Below are 14,274 nucleotides of genomic sequence, written 5' to 3' on the forward strand. Positions count from 1 at the left end.
AGCTCTCTGCCCAATACTGCACATGTCTTAGCTCATGTAATCCTCTTAAATCCTATTATTATCCCTGAGGAACAAAGCAGCTGAGTAACTTGCAAAGCCAAAACATTAAAGCAGTGCTAGCTGCTACCGCACTGTCTCAACACACAGATGTTTATTTCTCATTCAATCATGTAACTAAGGTGGATAGTTGGTGGATGGTCTTCCGGAAATAGTCAGGGACCCAGGGTTTTTGTGCCCCTGTTGTCTTGGGTCTACAATCCTTTGCTTCCTGCTGGTAAATGGGGAAACAGCACAGAAGCATCATGAATGGGAGCTTTGTTGGGTTAGTCCCAGAAGGAATACTTGTGTTGCTCATATTCTATTGCTAGTTCTCAGGTCCTTTGGCCACACCTTACTGGAAGCAAACTGGAAACCTTGCATTTAGCGCTGTGCCCAGGCAGGCCTGCACGGCTTAGTAAACACTGAAACCTGGACTCAAACCGGGCATTCTGACTTTGGAGCTCAGGCCCTTGCTGTGTACACAGTGCTTCTCTGAAGAGTGAAGCCCAACTGGAGAGGCCACCTGTAGAAGTAACAGGGTACAGAGGGGTCTGTTCTACAAAGGGAATGTCTCGTGCATGCATACTGAGGTGTGCAAGTGCCTCTGAAGCTGAGAGAACTGCAAGAAAGATTAATGGGGGTACAAGTCCCAGGAGGTCTGGTTGCCCGGGCAAGTTATGAATGGAAAAGGGGCACCTGGGGTGGGGGATGTAAGGGATGGAGAGGCAGGAGGTGAGCCTGGGGAAGGAGACAGATACCAGGTGCACATGAAGACTTCATATGCCAAGCCATGGAGTGTGGAGGCCCACCTGGGTGTGTCCAAGAGCCCCTGAGGGACCAAAGTGGTGACACGATCAGACTGGGGTTTTGGACAATCACTGGTGCAGAGAATGAAGACAGGCATGAAGCTGGGATGTCCATCAGCAGGCTTTGCCACCTGATCCATGTCCCACCTGTGATCCTGAAGTTATTGATCAGGTGGGTGTTAACACAGTGATTTGGTGGAAAATCCAGTTAGCAGCAAGATTTCAGATGATTTGTATGTCTCACTGCTGCTGCTCTTCAGGGCTCCCCACTCACGGTCAGGATCTGCTCTATTCAGAGCTCCTGCGGGGACTTCGAGATGGCCCAGAGCTGTTACTGCAATGTGGTCACTTTCCAGCACTAAATTTTAAGGAACAGTTAAGTTGCCCAGTTAGCATGGATAAACAGTTCCCTCCAACTCACAGATTTAGATGCAAAATTTAAAGGTCAGAGAGGATGAGAGTTGGTTAACTAAAGTGACAGATTCAGACCAGATTTGGTGAAAGTTGGGCCATGCTTAGCAAGGAGAGTCTTCCCATGGTCTGAATTTCCTGGTCTGTTTCAAAATTTTGAAGTAGCGATTTGCATACAACATACAGTTGTCCCAATGTTTCCAGCAGGACATGAACGTATAGCATGAAAGATAGCTATGAGAAGTCCACCCTCTGTTTCTCGCATGTCTAGAGGTTGCCGGATGATTTTAAAGACTTCCATCTGACTGGTTCAGAACTCTCTGGCAGTTCTCAACACTTTTAACTTGAGTCTGCCAAGCTATGGTCTGGAAAATGAACTACTCTCCGTTCTTATCTTCTCTTGCACTTTTAAATGACATTTTTTTCAAGCAGGCTTTCACTGATTCGTGGACTCCCCTGCTTAACAAATATGCTCGAGTATCTGTGATAGGCTAGGTTCTGTGTTAGGAAAAGAGATCAGGCAATAACTACCTCGAGAATCCCTGATCTCCAGCTCCAGCATGGAGATGTTGAGGGACAGTGCTTTTTTCTTCATACTACTTGCTGAACTCTTTACCTAGTGTAGGGCTAATCTTATGAATGTAAAGTAAACTGAAAATAGGTCTTTGTAAAAACTAAGAGTGGGAATAGGAGAGGGAGGAGGAAGAAGGGTTGGAGTGTGGGTGGGAGGGAGGATAGGGTGGTAGTATCACTATGTTCCTAAGTCTGTATATATGAAATACATGAAAAGTGTATACCTTAAATGAAATTTTAAAAAATTCAGACTATCTAGAGAATCCAGAGAGTCCCACATTTGAGAAATGCAAGGTGCTGGTGAACACCCAGATGTTAACATCCATGAAAGGATGAGGTTTAGGCTGAGAAAGGACGAGAAGCTGCCCAGGGAAGGGCATGTGTTATGGTCCTGGGTGCATTTGGGAGTCTGGAAGAGGCCAGTGCAGCCAGGGGAGGGAGGACGTGGGAGTAGTGGGAGAAGAGGGTCAGGAGATGGCGGTTCTCCCCACAGAGGACAGCCGTACCCAGCCAGCCCCTGCCTTGGCCATTTCCCAGGTAACCACTCCGGCCGCCGTCTGCTCACTGCCCTTGCCCTGTTCCTTGAACACCTGAATCGGTGATTTCCCTGCTGTCAGAAGAGCAGAGCCTAGCGTACCTGAGACCCACCCACCGCCACCTTCCTGCAGATGCAATCCCAGCAATCCTTGTGCTTTTATCTTGAGACCTGGAATTATGTCAAATACCTAAGAATACGTTTATGCCTGCTTTCCCAGTAGCCCTACCCTCGGGAAACAATCAAGCAGGAGATAAAAGCTACAGATTCAAAGCTGCCTGTGGCAAGGCCAGGTGCTGCTTCTGCTTCCTGGTCACAGCCCGGCGCTGTGTTGCCAGGGAGAGTCCTGGCATTGTCTGCAACCGTGAAAATTCCAAGGCAGCCTCCGCTGTGCGCAGAAGAGAAATAGATCAGATTATGCTGCACCCACAGACTTCGGCATTATGCAGCCCCTTACAAATGACAATTATGAAGGCTGTCACAAAACGGAAAAATGCCTATGGCAGCACAGCATACTGACAGAAAAGCAGAATGCCAAATTCCAGCTACACGGTGATCATAGCTTTGTGCAAATTCTCGTGCATATGGACATCCAATGAAAGGACGGGGAAATATGCACCCCCTAGCATGCAATAGGGAGAGAAGGGAATGCAGGGTGATTCCCTTTTATTTTTTGATCATTAATATTGTTCCACTTCTACATGTATGGTGAACTAGAAAAATGTAATAAAATGTTTTGAGATGAAAACTCTTATAAACCAGCCAGTAAGTCTCTTTTGAATGCCTCTCAGCCTTATCCAGGCATTATAAGGGTAACAGAAAAAAATGTTTATGATACAGACTTAACTTACTCTCTGTGTTGGGGGAACGCAAGCAAGAGGTGGAAGCTTTGAGTTGTGTGCATCTGTCTGTAAGGGCTTCAGGAGTAAGGAGAGAGAGGTCAGCGCAGGCCTGAGAGGCACAGCCCCAGGGAGGTGCTGGGGGAGTGGGCAGTAAGGGCAGCTGGGACAGGGCAGTGCAGACAACAGCAGCTGCCCTTTCTGGTCTCCTCTCACGCTGCTGACCAGTGATGAGAGCATTTCAGATCAACTAATTAGAGAGACAGAGCGCTCCCATCTGCTGGTTCACTCCCCAGAGGCTCACAACCGCTGGAGCTGTGACTGGTTAAGTCAGGAGCTAGGACATCAAACCAGGTCTTCTATGTGGGTGGCAGGGACCCAATTACTTGAGCCACCACCTGCTGCCTCCCAGGGTCTGTACAAGCAGGAAGCTGGAATCAGGAGCGGAACCCAGGGCTGGGTTCTGATGTGGGTCGTGGGCATCTTAACCGGCACCTTTACCACTAGGCTACCCGCCCACTCCTGATTCCAGCACTTTGTGTGTGCCTGAGGCAGTCCTGCAAGGCAAAAATTCCTCATTTCCAGTTAGAGAAGCCCAGTCCCAGGAGGGGATCTGGCCTCAAAGCTGTGCGAGTCTATGCACTTTCTATTTTACCAAACTCCTCTTGCGGGACGAGATGACTTGAAACTTCTGGGTGGGAAGGATATGTCGATTATATCGGGGTAGGATTGGTGATTTCACAGGTGAGGACAGACGTCACCGCTCACCAGCCTGTCCACTTTAATGGGCAATTTACTGCAGGTCACTTCTTGTCTCAATGAGGCTGTTGAAAGAAAAAAAAATGCTTAAAAAAAAGCATGTTTAAATTTCATCTGGTGGGAAATGGGTACACTGTATTATGTCCGCCTTTACATGCATGCATTCATTCATTCAAGTGTTACTGATGTCGGCAGACGGCTGCAGAGACACAGCAGTGAGCCAGACACGCGGGTCTCTTGACTTGATGCTTGTAGACTAGTGGGTCCGATCGCTCAGCGGGGGGTTGCTGGACCCCTAACAGGGCCCACAGGAGAACACAGGTGAGCAGCGTCTAAATGGAAGCCCAAAGCACATTCGTGAACTGGCTTTGGGGTGTGCCCCACTTGATGAAGGAGATGTCCATGGCACCCCAGATGCCACATCACAGAGGCTGTGGAGCCCTCACCCACGCCTCTCCTGCATCCTAGCATCGCACACTGCTTGCCCCATGCCTTCCAACAGGCAGCCTGGCTCCTCAGCGGCCCATGGGCCAGCTGCACCCCGGCCACGGCAACAGCCACAGCCACGTGAGAGTGAGTGTGGGTGTGAGTAGCAGAAAGGAGCAGAGCCATGGTGGGAGGGGGAACTGCGATAGTCCCCTCCATCTAGATAAAAGTGCATTCAGAGATACAGAGGCAGAGTGGAAGTCAGGGTCATAAAGAGGAGAGTTGACCCTGGATAGGGGCAAGGGCAGGGCCAAAGGCAGGACTCACCCCTCCCCCATGAGTAATGGCTTTATCAGAACTGACCACCCCTGGGGGTGAATTCCTCCCTGGCCCGCGTGGGTAGGGAGCAGAGAGGCAGCATTCACAGTGGAGCGATGAGGCTGGGGGGGTGCGGACAAAGGAAGGACACACAGGAAGCTCTGAGTTCAGCAATTCCAAAATATCTCGCTGCAGAATTTGGCCAGAGGATCCCTGAGCTGGGGCTATTTGCGTTTCCTTTTAAAATCCACAGAGATTTATGACAGCAGGAGAAAGCTGGCGTGGAAACCACCATGCTTGCACCTCCGCTCCAGCCTTCCATGTTTTATGTAATTATTATACCTACGCAGGCAGGATGCACATGGCCAGAGATGGGGGTGGGCCGGTGGGGAGGGGCGCTTGTGCCTCGCCTGATTTCATTTCTTCCGGCCAGAGCCCTGCTCAGGGGCTTTCCACTGTGAGCCCACTGCGGGGAGGGCTGCTCCCAGGGCTGCTGCTGGGAGGGACCAGGGCCCTGTGCAATGGCCCCAGCGGAGTCCGGTTCAGTGTGGTCCATGTACTCAGCGTGGGAGGATGGGATGGGGATGGAGCACTGTTACCCGAAGGCACGTTCCTGCCCTCAAAGCAGCAGTGTCTGCTGGAATGCTTTCACAGCGGTGGCCCCAGCGCCGCCACCCTCAGGTCCTTGGAGAAGACATCTGCCCCTGCTCAGCTTCTCCCCCACCCCAGAATCCATCTCCCCTACTTATCCTGACTCACCCACTCCAGTCTTCCAAAAGATGCAGCCGGAGGGAGATGTGTGGTTTCTGTGGCCCTTGTGCACGTACATCCCCCTCCCATCATGTGGTTCAGCTGCAGAGATGCCCAAGGAGAGGTGGGGAGGATTATAGTTAGGGTTAGCGTTAGGGTTAGAGGGGGCAGAATTCAGCCTTTTATTAGGTGCTCACTCCCAGGAGAGCACACGCACTCCTTAATTCATCCATCACGAGGCCAGAGTCCTCAGGGCGTATGCCCCTCTTAAAGATCCCGCCTTTTAATACTGTTACAATGACAATTAAGTTCCCTACACATCGTTCCTGGGGGGGGCACATTCCAACACTGGCCTTTCCTAGGAGCCCACAAGCCCCCAGATGTGAGGGAAAATGGGCCTTCGTATACATCCTCCCAGCTCTGCACACCCAGTGCCTCAACTGAAGTACTCAGCAATGGTTGTCCAGTGGCTGAAAATCTAGGACAAGTGTTTGTGACCCTGACATTGGGCCTCTCCCGTAATCCGGAGGAAAAATAGCTTGAAAACGGAGCCCTCTTGGGCTGGACATCTGGAAGAGCAAGGTCAAGCTCTGGGGCTGGGTGTTGTGCAGAAGGTTAAGCTGCCCCTTAGGATGCCTGCATCCCCAGAGTGCCTGATTGAAATCCCGACTCCTCTGCTTCTGACCCAGGTTCCTCCTCATCTATCCCAGGAGACAGCCAATGACGGTTCAAGTGCTTGGGCATTCTGCCATCCATGTGGAAGACCTGGGTGGAGTCCTGGGCTCCTATCTACAAATTGGCCCATCACTGGCTGTTGTGGGCATTTGGGGAGTGAACCAGTAGATGGAAGATCTAACACCTCCCCCTCCTCAGTTATACAAAAATAAATACACATGAAAAGAAAATAAGATCAAAATCTGGATACATATGTGTTTATTTTAAGACAACACTGAATTCTTCAAAGACTAAAATCAACTGGCAGCTTCCCAGAACTGCCTGCCAGAGTGATGCTTCCAAAATCTCACTGCTCGAATGCTTATTAAGTCTTAGATTGAGAGTGGTGAAAAATCCTTCCACTTTGATGTCTGACTAGACCTAGATCTGGGTGCCAGCAGTGGTAGCTGCATAAGCTTGGGAGAGGTGCCCAACACCTGCTGTGGAGACTAATTATGAGATAGCCAGTGTACAGGAGAGAGTTCAAGGAGGCTTGGGGCTAGAGATGTGGGACGGCTGTGCTGATGTCTCATCCATTCATCGCATCTCTCATACATTCACTCAACATACTCCTATTGAGCATTGGCACTACATCCATTCGAACGAGAGGGCCCACAAATGGAACAATAAGCAGCATGATTTGGGTCCTGACACACAGGGCTCATTTATTTTGGTGGAAGACACAGTCAACACATAAGTAAGCAAGTAGATAAAATGATTATAGCACAAGATACATACTGAAAAACTATCCCCAGAGTAGACACCTATGCATCAGGGAACTAACCTGTAGGTGAATTGAGGGTGAGGGCTGCTGACTCCCATGGGAGGTTAGTTACTGCTCCCCTGGGGAGCCCATGTGCGAGTGAGCCGACTCGAGGGAGAGCTGGGAAAGACTTTCCAGGCAGCAATCACAGCACGTGCAAAGGCCCTGAGGTAGGAAAGTTTTAGAACAGTCAGAAAGCTAAAATGCCTTGAGCTATTAGTGGATGGGGGAGTGGGCAGGAATTTGTAGGTCTACCCCTGCCGTGGGAAGCCTTTGCATTTCTGCAGAGTCAGAGCCTAGAGGATAGGGCAATAGGCGATGTGGAGTGGCTAATACAAGGAAGTGTGTTTGGCAGTTTTGGAGAGATGTGAACCCATCAGTAGAATACAGATATGAGAAGCATTAGGGAAGAAGTGCAAACTCAGTACTGGGGCAGATCCATGAGGGGTTTCCTCGAAGATACGCACAGCCTACACTTGGCAAAGTGGTCCCTGACTTCAGGAAGTCATCAGGCAGCCAGGGGACAGGTCTTGGAGAAATGGAGCTCATGGGGAGGACTGGCTCACCCAGGAGGGCTGCCTGGTAGAAGCAGAGCAAGCTCCACTCCCTCCAGAGGGAGCAAACCTGGCATAAAGCAGACCCAGGCAGCAACGACGGAGACAGGAAGATAGTTACTTGGTGCACATCACATGCCAGGTGGCAAAACTTATCAGCTGGTGGAAGGCCCCAGCCTAGGACATACCACAGAGTGTGCGTGCTCCACCTGCGGCAAGTCCCCTTTATCTTCTCCTGTCAGCCACACTGGCTGCTTCCCAGTCTCCCTCCCACCCCAGGGCCTTTGCACATGTTCTTCTCACTGCCTGAATGCTGTTCTCTGCACACTTTACCTAGTTATCTCCTTCAATTCTTCAGAGATGCCTTCTCTGGCAACCCTGGTTGGGAAAACCCCCAGTGCACAGTTCTATCGCACTTTTGTGGCACACCCGTTTCAGCTTCATTTTTATTTTGGTGATTATTGGTGAATGTGTCTGCAAAGAGGAGAAATCAAGTTTGACTTTGCCACTCCATCCCCCAGTGCCATGTGTGGTGCTCAGCACTGAACATTCAATGCACAAAATAATTAATAAAATATGCTGGCTCCTGAGTAGCTGAGTTAGAACGGTGGCTCTCCCAGTGTGGGGCTGGGACCAGCAGCAGCGCCTCGGCATTTGTTAGAAATCTACATCTTGAGCACTCCCCTCAGACCTGCTACATCAGAAAGTCACAGACAAGGTGAACAGTTACCACCTGTGTTTGACAGTTCCTTCAGGCAGTTCCCTTGTACACTAAGGTGTGAGACCTGCTGTCCCAATTCCCTGGTTCTGAACTTCCAGGTGAGACAACAGAAGTCCAACCAGTGCAGGTGTCAGCCGTATTAGGCAGGAAGCTAAGCTGATGGTTTAGATGAGTCTTGGTGATGGGCTAGATTTTTAACATGACTCGAGGGCTTTGGAAGGACACATTCCCAACAAGACTCAGCTGTCACTGGACATGGGACAGCCACCTCAGTGTCTGAGTCCAGGAGATGCACCTGCAGGTTCCTAGTGACGACTGAACCAGGACCTAGCTGTTGACCATGCCTGCACTTTGCAGGGGTGAGCATGGGGGGAATCCTTGCTCAGATGAGATAATCCTGCAAACTCAGAAACCTGGAGAGCGCTGTCCTTCTCAGAATAGGGCAGAGCACAGCCATGATAGGAATTTCCATGCACATGAATACCTCCCTTACAGTCTCCAGTTCTCTCCTGTCATGTCTTCTAGCAGGCAGAGCTCAGCAAGTGTTTGCTAAGTGCATTAGTGATTAAGAGAATCAATGAATGTATAAATAAATGAATAGAACAAGAGATCAGCAAACATTTTGTTTGTTTAAGAGAGCAAACGTGGGTTTCCCCTACTCTGCCACCTTCCGTTGCTGTAGGAAGATTGCTTCAATTCAACCCTTTTCCTCTAAAAGTCAGTTGTAGGTTTGACCTGAAGATGTCTGCAGGTCAGATAAATGTGCCTTTATTTCTTCTGTCTCTGAGAAGAGAGGAAAACACGGCTCTGCTACATCATCAGCTCCAGGAAGCCAGGAACATGGTTTTGTTTGTGACTCCAGCCTTAGCACAATGGACAGAGCCTGCCACATAGCCTTTGCTCCACAAATAGACACTGTGCACTTGTCAGATGGCAAGCTAAGCCAAGTATTTTTTGGTTACCTCTTTTCATTCTTACTACAAAGAAACATAGTAATTCTGCTTTGCAAAAGAGAAAGCCAAGGCTCAGAGAAGTTGATGGAGGCAGCTACATACAAACCCAGACCCTCTGGTTCTAATGCCCACATTAACTGTCCTACCCCAGGCTTGCTGCGGGTAGCAGCTACCAGCCAGGTCTTAGCTGTTCTGTGGTATTATGATACAGATCTCCCTGATTTATGATGGGTTCATTTATGGTCTTTTTCTACTTTAAGTTAGCGTGGAAGCCATACTTACTTGTTGGAAACCACACTTCGAATTTTGAATCTGGATCTTTTCCTGGGTTAGGGAGATGAGGTACAACACTCTTGTGATGCCGAGTGGTGGTAGTGAGCTGCAGCCCCCGATTAGCCCTGGTGGCTCAAGGACAATGACTAGTACCCCCTGGGCTTCTGCCGTATTCATTGTGACTTGGCTCTGTGAGTCAAACAATGTGACCCAAAGGGAAAGGGCTGGGTGGTTAGCTTCCTGATGCATTGCAGTAATTCTGCCTTGTCTTCTTACCATTTAGAATTTCTTCTGAAGGTGTGGACATTGTTTTGGATTGCCTGTGTGGGGACAATACCGGGAAAGGCCTCAGTCTTCTCAAACCTCTGGGAACATACATTTTATATGGTGAGTGCTACAAAGAAGCAGGACCATGGTCAGCAGCAGGAGATGCTATGCTTGTGCCTACAAGGCAAAGGGCTATGAAAAATGAAGCAAGCTGATATGTTGGGGTAGGGAGTTTGTGGGTGTTTAATTTTTCGGTGTTTTCTATCGTATCACTATAGTTGTTTTCAATTACAAAACAACTTAGGTGCCTAGTGCCTTCTATGCTACCATTTCAAAAGGGATACAGCAAGGCCAGGCAAATGTGATCACTGAGATGAGCTGTTTAAGGGACTTGACCCATGGAAGTTGTCACAGGTAGAAAATACCAACGGCTTCAAAGGAAGTTCAAAAATGAAGGCATGAAGGGCCTGCTGTGCAGTGGAGAAGTGGAGGTAGGACATGGAAGTTTCAAGGGGGGATTCTTCCCCATTGGAGCTGAAGTTGTAAAGGCCAGGCTCTCCTGCCTCCAGGTTCTCCTGTGAGTCCTAAATGAATTCAGCACATGTCCAGTTCCATCTGCTTCCATATTTACCTCTGTGTTCTTGGGTCTGAGGGAGATTTATGAAAAAACCACTGGGTGCAACTTTTCTCCAGAACAACTATGGCAAATGAGTGTCTAGAGCCTCATTCTCTTCTCTGTCTTAGGCACGCAAACTAAATTAAACATTAGTCTCTCCACGGGGTCAACAAAAGCCATGTGTCATGTTCTAAAACAAGGTGATAGAAGAGTTATCTGATATTTAAAATTCTTGGCACTTCTATTGTAGGTACAATAGAAATAGAGCTTCACTGTTGGGTAGCTTATATTTTTAAAAAAATCCTTTGCTATTAGCTGAGGAGCTTATAAAAGAGATATTTATAGGCACAAGAGAACTGAGCCCAAACTTTGGATACCTTGGGAAAAAATTACTCATTTCCCTGCTCTTAGCTGAGGAGCTTATAAAAGAGATGTTTGTGGGGTATAAACATTCAAGCATTTTTCTCTTGTCATCAAATTATTATAATAGAAAGAAACTCACACTCACCAGACAGGTGAACATTCCATTGCTGGAATGTTCTGGTGATTTCGATCCTGGCCATATATATACTTGAAAACAGATGCATAATTTAATACTATTATGGATGAAAAACACTTAGGAGAGTTAATGCACAGTTCAGGGCTATCAGCTATGACTAACCTGTGAGTCAAATGCAGATGGAAAATTTATTCAGCCTTACTTGTCATGTACAGGAACTTCTGTTTTTGCCCCAGGTCTGTGACGTCATTTTGGTGTAATTCAACTTGATTATCTCAAAATTATCTAATTCATTAGATTAATAATTTGGTCACTAAATCATCAAAATCTGGTTCTGTAATTCCAGGTGGTAGACACCACATCAAAGCAGAAGCAGTGGTTAACTACTAGCTTACCCAGGTCAAAAAATTGAAACTGTGGTTTTTTTTCCTTTGAGTATCTGTTTTATGAGAATATCTCACTCCTGAATCTTTGAGGACAGGCCAGGGAAGTTGTTGAAAAGGCAGTTTGTGGTATCTGAACATCCCAGCAGTGAGAACTCTCCCATCACTCCACAAAGGCGTGTTCTCATCGAGACAGCATCCTAGGGAATCTTACTCCACCCACCACCTGCCCTCTGAATCTCACTGGTTCCAGTTACTGAAACTCAGCTTCCCACACCATTTGTCTCCCATGGTTCTCACCCCTCTGCCTAGATTTCCTTGGAGATGACATACTGGGCACTGGGTGCATCATTTCTTGGCTTCTGAACTGATTTCCACCCTCACCTGCTGTCAACCGTACTTTGGTTTTCCCACCCATTGAAATTATCTGCCTCTTCTGCCACCCCTCAAATGGCCAGCCTAGATCACGACCCCAGGCCTCTCACTTGCCAGGGAATCAAATTCAAAACCCTAAAGTAGGTTCACACAGGAGTTCCTTTCTACTCGCCAAAAAAAAAAAAAAAAAAAAAAAAAAGGAAGACGTTTCAGCGATGCATTACTATATTAAAACCTTGCCCTTGATCATACTCTTGCTACTGACCCAGCTTTCCAATATAATGAAATGGGTACCAGGAAAGATGTCACTCTCTGTCTCAGGGACACCTCACTAAAATAGTCAACTCGATGTCCCATCCCCACTCCCCTCATCTGGCAAAACTGAATTATATCTGATTTAGGCTGGTGCCGTGGCTCACTTGGTTAATTCTCTGCCTGCAGAGCCGTAATCCCATATGGACACCGGTTCTAGTCCTGGCTGCTTCTCTTTCAGTCCAGCTCTCTGCTGTGGCCCGGGAAGGCAGTGGAGGATGGCCCAAGTCCTGGGGCTCCTGCACCCGCATGGGAGACCAGGAGGAAACACCTGGCTCCTGGCTTTGGATTGGCGTAGCTCTGGCCATAGCTGCCATTTGAGGGGGGGTGAACCAATGGAAGGAAGACCTTTCTGTCCCTCTCACTGTCCAACTCTGTCAAATTAAAAAAAAAAAAAACAGCTTTTGCCAGTCTATCTCACAAGTACCATTTGTCCACGCATATCAACAAGTGTTGATTTTCATTAGCAACGACTTGATTTGGGACTCTTCTATTTGCAGGCTCATCCAACATGGTAACCGGAGAGACCAAGAGCTTCTTCAGCTTTGCCAAATCGGTAAGTATCCATGCAGGTGAAACATGCTGTGGTGGTGTGCTGGTGTGCATGCTGTGAGCTCCTTCTTCTTTACACACTCACCTAATCCTATTCATGCTTTATTTGTATCATTCATTTTCAGTACAGCCTGTGTCCTTTCTCTGCTCACGGCACCAGGCAGGACCAAGGCTTGGGCTACTATGGCCTAAATGAAGCAGAGGTAGGAGTGTCAGTGAAATCCCAAAAAGCCTTGATGTTTTTCAGCAGAGATGGCTTAGGTGTTGGCGTTTCCAAACATCAGTTCAAAATGAACTCGGCTGTAGCATTTTATTTCTTTCTTAGAGAAACCAGTCTTCCAGTTTAGTCACTTTCTCACCAGGTTTATGGGTTCCATGTAGTCGAGGTTCTCTGTGATCTCATCCTACCAAGTAAGAGACAAAAGTGGGGATCCTACAAGTTTAACAAGTTCCCAGGATGATTTTTAGGCAAGGGCAAGTTCATAAAGCACTGTCTCGAGTGAACATATTCTGAATACAGTAGATACTTTGTCTTTGACTGACAAGCCACTTCTCTGGGCATTCACCCCACTAGGCACCTACTCAGAGGTGCACTCCCTCCCAGCGCTGTACTTCCAGGAACTAAACCACTCCAGCCTCCAAATTATGCAGCCCATGAGTTTATTCGCTCACTTGCAAACATTCTCTGAGCATCTGATACATGTGACACTGAGCCAGGCACCAGGTATCACAGTGGACTTCTGGCCCTTACATTCTACTGAGGGGGACAAACCCAGAACAGGCAAGACATTTTATCAACATGGCACTTTAAATGGCTCTCAAACCTCAGGATGGTGTGAGCACAGGTGGCTGAAATGGAACAGGGCAGCATGGTGCAGAGGTATCTGGAGCACAGTATTCATTCTACACATTCATTCTGTGGGTACTCACATGCCCCCTAAGAGCCAGCTCTGGCTGCTGGAAACTTCCCTCCCAAAATTAAACCAAAGGGCTCCCATTTGCATTTGGGCTTGAACGTCTGGGTCAAGGATAATCTGGGCTCCAACATTTCTTGGAGAAGAAGAACATTTCATGCAGAAGAAGAACAGAGTGCAGTGGAAGCTGCTGTCTGCAGAGTGTCCCCTGAACACGGTGCTGTCCACTCGCAGCTGTTTTGTTGCTGTGCCTGTAATTAACGCGATGCTGAGACTGCTGTGAGTAGCCACGCTGCTCCCAAATCACATGCAATTATCAGAAGTGTTTTCCCTTTCTCCCCTAAATGCACAGTCCCGACAAACACAATGTTAACAAAATAATTGCAGTGTGCTTGCGCTCAGTGAAGGCATTCGTAACAACATGGCCAGCAGGAGACCGATTCTCCTCTGCCCAAAACACAGCTGCCCGTTACCAGAAAGCGTAGTGGCTGGAGGTCAAGAATGAACACTGCTCCCTTTCAGAGAACTGGTCCAATGCTCTGGTTAATGAAAAGCAGATTGGAGAGACGCCATGCCAAACAGTGGGATGTGACTTCGCTCTGGAAAGTTCTAAAAACTTTGTTCTACACATGCAATAAAAACAAACACTTAGACTCAGTCAGGGATTTCTCCCTCGGCTCTAGGAACTGTGTTGCATCTGAAAAGCTTGCCCTTCGTTCTTCGTGACAGGTGCCATCGGCTTTTAGGCCACAGTGTGACACTAACACATGAAATTCACATTTGAAGAGCAGTCTGACCCCAGACCCAGACTCTCTACATCAAAAACGTCCCTTTCAAATTCAAATCATAATAAAAATTGTTTATGTTCCTGACGCTCCTAGCTCATGCCCTGACTCTGCTCAATGACCCTGGGAGGTACAGT

General features: G+C 48.1%; 1 protein-coding gene across 1 annotated transcript in view; it reads left to right on the plus strand.

The window, feature by feature from the left end:
• The window catches only part of VAT1L (vesicle amine transport 1 like), a 169,044-nt gene that overhangs the window by 83,174 nt on the left and 71,596 nt on the right, over positions 1–14,274 (plus strand). Inside the window, exons 5-6 of the mRNA XM_008257643.4 lie at positions 9,718–9,821; positions 12,387–12,442. Of these exons, the coding sequence (XP_008255865.1) occupies positions 9,718–9,821; positions 12,387–12,442 (160 nt within the window). The remainder of the gene's footprint in view (positions 1–9,717; positions 9,822–12,386; positions 12,443–14,274) is intronic.

Source organism: Oryctolagus cuniculus, chromosome 18 (genome assembly GCF_964237555.1).
Source record: "Oryctolagus cuniculus chromosome 18, mOryCun1.1, whole genome shotgun sequence".
NCBI lineage: Eukaryota > Metazoa > Chordata > Mammalia > Lagomorpha > Leporidae > Oryctolagus > Oryctolagus cuniculus.